General features: G+C 35.5%; 1 protein-coding gene across 1 annotated transcript; it reads left to right on the top strand.

Annotated features, from left to right (window-relative positions):
• The first annotated feature begins 1,543 nt into the window (after positions 1-1,543).
• Positions 1,544-5,219, top strand: LOC138328842 (neuropeptide S receptor-like). Its single transcript, XM_069275567.1, has one exon. The coding sequence runs from the start codon at positions 1,678-1,680 to the stop codon at positions 3,031-3,033; it is 1,356 nt and encodes a 451-aa protein (XP_069131668.1). The 5' UTR covers positions 1,544-1,677; the 3' UTR covers positions 3,034-5,219.
• Positions 5,220-7,301: the final 2,082 nt, after the last annotated feature.

Raw genomic sequence — 7,301 nt, 5'->3', positions numbered from 1 at the left:
AGGAACAAGTCATTTTCGCATGAATGGCTCTTTGACAGTTCGCTGTTGGAATACTATTTTTTAATTTTCCGTGTTCAGATGTGGAACGGCTTTACCCAATGTGACGACAAAAAATCAGCAATTAGGTGTCAAATCACCATTCCAACTAGGACTGCCTTAATGATAAAAGCAAATGGGCAGAACGCAATAGTGGTGTTTGTTTAGTGTCTTCGTTAGTATGCTTCAGTGAAATGGCACTATGAAATGGGCAAGAGTTGCACTATTGCATTACAAGGTGACACAACGCGAATGTGTCACAGCCTCCCATTATACATACAGACATTCAAACACCGCAACACGTTGTCCACATTGGAGGCTGTCCTTATTATGACCCTGGATGATAATAAGTTGTTAATATATCAAATCAATCCAACATAAAACCAATTATTGGATCGATTCAAAAATGTTCTATTTAGGCAATACGAGTTTAATACCACATGCTTATTTCCATCAGTGTTAACATGCAATTAGCACTTCGAGTTTCTTTTGTAAAATAAAATTCATGCACTGGTTTTAAATCGATCATGGAAACAGAATAAACATGCACGGCAAAAACAATAACGGGAATGTTAGAAAATTTTAGTATTGTTATGCTCACGTCAAACATTAATAATCTTTTTGCTTCTTTATTTATTTTCGGGTGTGTAGACCATAAGAAACATTATAGTTAGACATTGAAGACGCCAATCTCAGACCAGTCACATTATCGTATTAGTTATGACGTTATTCCAGATAGGCATTCCGTCGCTATATTGGTCGAGATATGCAATATAAGAGACAAGAAGATACTTTACTCGGTGTACAGACAACACACAGCTTTATGATGAACTCCTTTATCCGCCAATACAAAGCAAAACAAATTGCATTCATACAAAAACGGCCATGTTTTTTGTCGGGGCTGGTTATTTTTTGTAATTGAAGAGGAAATTTTATTGCTTTTTTTCTCTTTTCAAGAACAATTTTGCAAATCTGACCAAAAAGACCAGCACTACAAAAACAATCGTATTTTACTGATGGTTATACTAAATAACAAGACATATAACGTCCGTACCGTACAAATGGATGCAGTAAAAGTAATTTGTTCTGTATTCTCCTTTAAGAAAAACACTTTGACAAAGACATCTGCATTGTATTTGTACAGTATTTTAGAAATCGATGTGTGTGTTTACAGCACGCTTACTGGTCATGAGTTATTCGAATTTATTTCCATCTTTATTGGTCTTTTTAATTGTTATTAAATTTGTTATTTTCTGCAAGACCCTTTATAATACCAAAGACATGGAAAAGGATAAGCGACGTGCTATGTAAGAAAGTTTTTATTGCGCCACTTTAACAATAACCAAATTGGTATAAAAGAGCCCTTTTTATATGTAACAAATAAGCGAAGTGGTGTAAAAGGGTATTTTATAACGACTTTATGTAGCAATAGCCCAAGCGGTATAAAGAGCGTTTCCCTATAGTATTCTTTATGTCATAAACTTCTTTTCTACTTTCAGATCGAACAGAGAAAAGACGATTAAATCTTAAGGTGGCGTACCAGATACTCATTTTTTCCTCAAACAACAAAAATATATTTAACCGTCAAGTGGATTTAGGATATGCTACGCTTTAAGCATATGCATACGGTTTGATGAAGCAATGGAAGAGTGGGATGAAAATATAGTGGAGATATATTGTGTCCACAATGCGTCACGTACAATTTGTCATAAAAATCTATCAGAGATAGAAAATGTGAAAGGCGATATCGAAATTTGGACACCTGACGTCATCCAGCGCGTGGCGTCCATTGTTGTCATCATGATGTTGACGCTAGTTGGCAATATCGTCATAATAATCATATTGACGTGCAGCAGGTACAGAAAAAGGAATAGCCGTGTCAATATATTTATCATAAATCTAGCCGTAGGTGATCTGACGGTTTGTGTGGTAACCATGACAACAGAAATTTTGTTTGTGGCGTTTGGAGAATGGGTCCTCGGAGCTGCTGCATGTAAAATTCTAACATACGTCCAGGTAGTGACATTAGCTAGCACAACGTTCATTTTAACATCGATGGGATTCGACCGATACATGGCGATTTGTCGTCCATTAAAGTTCAGGAGTTCACATACAAGAGCCCGAAAGATGATCATAATCTCATGGACGCTTGCATTTATATTCGCGATTCCACAACTTCTGATATTTGTGCAAACCGTCGATGAGATTCTTCCAAATGGAGACGTTCAATATGGCTGCCGCAGCCAAGGTTATACAGCTATGTGGCAACGAAAGATTTATTTCATGTTTATGACAATGTATATTTTAATAGTTCCTGCCATTTTATTATCGTATTGTTATGTGAATGTTGTAATAGTAGTTTGGAGACAAGGGAAACTAATTAACGGAACCAACACTTGTTCTTTGCGGAAATCTATCGTGAATACTAGCGCAATTCCTAGAGCAAAAATCAAGACTGTAAAAATGACGTTTTGCATAATAATCAGTTTCATTGCATGCTGGACTCCATACTTCGTAACAACACTCATTAGGATATACAGCAATTACACCTACAAGTTCACGCCATCAGTCATGGCTTTTGCTGAAACGTCTACTCTTTTACAAAGTGCTTTGAATCCGCTTATATATGGCTTTTTTAATATACAGATCAAGCGAGGGCTAATGGAGGTATTTTGTCCGGGAAGGATTAATGCCGGAGAACGTGAGGAAATTTACAACCATGGATCGGACTGTCTCACAGTGTCCGGTGAATTAAAGTGTACTAACCGTGGGATGCTCAAACTTAAGGAAGCTAATTCTTCGTCCAGTAGTGGATCGTTTGATAGAGGGCGCTCTTCTCACGGCTGTATAATCGCGGAAGCAAACACCAATGGATTTAAGTTACGTGTACGATTTCTATCTAAGGAGAAACTATATATTCACGACCGTGTGAGCTACTCTCGATGTTCCGCCAAGGAGAATGACAATGACCATATTACTTGTGATAGCGTCATGTGAGTAATGTATGACATGTCATGAAGTGCATACCAAACCGACGTGGATGAAGTACGATTTACCGACCCAACTACGGGTGATCGTAAGCCTAATTCTATGAAATTTTGTGATGTCACAATTATATAGCACTATAAAAATAGTTCCACTACACAAGAAGACACAACATGAATATACCACTGTCTCCCAAAAAACACTCGTATTTACTACAAGCAACACACAGTATACATGGGATGCCGTCCTTATATGACCCCGGCTGTTAATACGACGTTAATCTAATCAAACAAAAGAAGACGTCATAATCATCAAGTGGGATTGTTGTAAATCGTGATTTATCCACGTCGTTTTAGTATCTAAAACCGACTTTATTTATTTTAAAGATGCTCCACCGCTGAAGAAAGCTATTTTTTCTCTATTAAAAACAGGAGTAGACGAATTAGCATTTTTCTTCTGTTGCAAAAGTTACTTACTTTACACAATTAACAACATTGAAAAGTTTGAGCTTGAAATTTTACTTCAAGATAAAAATATTAAATAATTAATTGCATCGGGGCAAAAATAAAAAATGGAATGAAGTAATTATTGCGCATGTACAAAAGCAAAATAAAATTATCTTATATTTATATTTGTGTTAATTAGACACATACATTCACGATTGAACATCAGGTATTGTTCAAATGATATTTTCATGCTCTGTTGGCGGTGGAGTATATTTAAAATGAACAGATGTTTATCGGTTAGCCGTGAAAGAAACAACGATAATAATAGAACGAAATAACCAAACTAGATAATGAAAGGAATGCATATGTTGGAGAAAAATATACATCTATTACAAAACGGCACGTGGAGTCATTGTGGCCGCTAGAAGATTTAATGTCATTAAAATCGACAGCTGTTCAAATTTTTTACATCATTTTGATCGATGACATCACATTGCCGTCAAATGTACAAACGAGTTATTAATGGTGCTAATTCTATGTTGATAAGAACATTAATTAATGATGTTTCCGATAAAAGGATGATAAGCATGTGCTTTTTAGTAATTAAATCATTAGATGATTTAATTACTAAAAAGATCGTCCAATGCGACGATATAGGAAAGTAAATTATACATTAAGCATGTAACAAATATATTATTTGTAAATGAGCGCATAAATACAGCAACAATACATTCCATTATTAATTTAAATGTTCAGAATATTTTGCTTTATACCGGTTAATTTGATTTTGATAAACACAAACACGATATGAACGGCATGAAAAAACCACGGATTGGGTTTTGATTTAATTTCCGTGCAAACACAAGCCATGTCCGAACATCAATAACAAATGCAAACATCTATCAGTTATGGATATGTTGAGGATTATATTATTTTTTATTCTATCAAGGCGACATAACACCATATGTACCGAATCTAAGGTCCTTAATTCTTATATCAGATATGCTGATCCTTTAAACGATCCAATTTATTTATTAATTACAAGAACGATGGTCATAAGACGTCACCCTTACGAACTAAACGTTTGGCTAATGACGTCACAGAACAGAAAGTTGGAAACACCGAGGCGGTGTGCGATTTACATAATATATATATAGCTATGTATAAAGATCAATTTTACTATAGTTTCACATCGCACAAAGTTTTAATGCTAACATGTGGGGAATATTGAATTTTTTTGTAGTTTGGTTTGTTTGTGTTCAGCAAAGGAATTTTAAGTTTGTGTTAAAAGAAAATCAGAATTCTCCAGAAAAATCACCTAACCACTGTACAAAAGCAATATTCTTAAAAAGGTGACTCCATTTATATGGAAACGGTTTCTGTTTCCCAAACCCGGCAATATTGAAATATGCTCCATTTCTTTTGATTGAATGTTATTAGTCTAAACATACAAAAGAAAGAGAAAATATCTTTAATTTATTTTATTGGTTTTGAAGCAAAACAAACACGATGTCCTTTTACGGCAAACTCTATAACTTAATTCTAAATTGTGACGAGAAGCTTTAAAAGTTTTGCGATCATATCGAACACTCTTTATTATCCTTAACACCCTGAATGATGTAACTGACATCGATAAGACATGTACGAATCGATTGCACTATGTACCACTGAATTCAGACTGATGTTACGTTTCAACAAAGGTAAGAAAGCATTTGGGACGGAAAAATATTTGCTCATATTGTTACTAAGTAATTAATGTTTTCCTATGTACTCCAATATCTGAGAATAAAGACAAATTCTCGTTGTTTGTAGTTGTTATTGATAATTCAAGAGTTTTTATACTTTTAACATGATTTTTTTAATATGTCAACATTACGAAAATCTTTCTTGTACAACATTCTCACGAATATCAACTTTCATTAACAAAAGTTCTTTTACAAGGAATATATGGTATCATGGCAAATCAGCCTATTACTTTGGGGAATATATTCTTTACTTCATACACGCAGCACACCGCATGTACACTATATGGGAGGCCGTCCTTACATGACCCTGGATGTTAATAGGACGTGAATTGAATCAAACAAGCAAACAAATTATTCATCAACTATTGTGAGGCGTAGCATGAGGAATATCTCCTGTCTTCCGGATCATTCTGAAAACAACCATGGACTTGTTCCTATGAGTTCCTACGAGGTATATGTAGAGCACGCCGGATGATATCCCATCACGAAACTCTCCAGTATCTCTACAGAAGACATTTATATGGTTGTCACTAAGACCGGGCATTAATTTCATTTATGAAGCACATTAAGGCGTTAATAGTACAAGCGCACTGGCAAATAATTGTTCGATTGTGGTGTCGAGGTTGTGTTTGGTTATCAATAATCAAGATTAATAAATAGGGTTTTTTTTCTACCAAAAAGATAATGGCAAATCCTAATGGCGAAGCCTCAACAATTTTCCCAATCCATGTCTTAAATACCCCAAATTTACCCTATACTTAAAATATTCCAAAAATATTTACATGTAGTTACATTTTGGCCTTATGGTGAAAATCTGATGTCCATCATGTCATAATATTTCAAATAAAAAAAAACTAAAAAAAACAACAGGAAATTAGATTTCCAGTCACAAAAATCGATTAGTTTTGCGCCGGTTCGTGTTCCTTTATTAATTGAGGTCACCCCTCCACCCTTTATACATCTTTTATGTATATGTAAAAGTGCGTATGTTTTGGGATACGGCAATATGTCTATGTTGTGTCACTGTGATTACATAATGTTTATTCATAATTAGTGCAATCTCACTAAAGCATACTGGCAAAGACATCGAACATTACTTGTTTGTTTGATTAATTAACGTCCTATGAACAGCTATGGTCATGTAAGGACGGCCTCCCATGTATGCGGTGTGTTGCGTGTATCTTGTGCGAGGTGCGTGTTTTGGGAGACTGCGGTATATTCATGCTGTGTCTTCTTGTATAGTGGAACTCTTGCCTTTTTTTATAGTGGTATATCACTGAAGCATGCCGCCGAAGACACCAAGCAACACACCCCACCCGGTCATATTATACTGACAACGGGCGAACCAGTCGTCCCACTCCCTGTGTGCTGAGCGGTAGGCAGGAGCAGAAACTATATTTATAGACTTTAGTGTGTCTCGACCAGGGGTTCCTCACAGGAGCGAACGCTCAACTCAAGGCCAAAAGTGAGGCGGTGCCAAGGGAGGCATAAGGGAAAATAAAGTCAGGTAGGAAGAAGAGAAAAAATGAAAACACCCCGTAAGGCACAGCCAGTCGTCAAACTATATATATAAACATAAGCAGGAGCAGAAATTACCAAATCTTTCTTTCATATCTACAAGTGAATCACTGGTTCTCCCCATGCAATAACTCATGTCGATCAATTGGTACTGTGCAACATGGATACTATACACTTGCAATGCAACCTCGAGACATTACTGGGTCAACAAAGTATTGTCTCTATGAATTTAAACGTTATTTTCATATAGGGATTGGATTTCGTTTTTATGTTAACCATGCTTGTATGGAGCAATATTGAATATATTCTTAGAGGAATTGCTCCATACAAGCATGGTTAACATAAAAACGAAATCCAATCCCTATATTTACACTCACACGACTTTTTATTTATATTTTATGCAATAAAATCGTCATTTGAAAGTGACGTAATTATTCAATAAAAGTCGGTCAAAAGTGGGAGGAGCTTACTCAATTGAACAGCGAATGAGACGCTTCACGTAAGGTAGAATTATTCATCCGCAACGACAAAAAAGTTCAATATCTTAGTGTAAAATAAACATGACAAACAA

The sequence above is a fragment of the Argopecten irradians genome, chromosome 8 (assembly GCF_041381155.1).
Source record: "Argopecten irradians isolate NY chromosome 8, Ai_NY, whole genome shotgun sequence".
NCBI classification, from domain to species: Eukaryota; Metazoa; Mollusca; class Bivalvia; order Pectinida; family Pectinidae; genus Argopecten; species Argopecten irradians.
The sequence above is the reverse complement of the archived record's forward strand: the minus strand, read 5'-3'. Positions and strand labels throughout refer to the sequence as shown.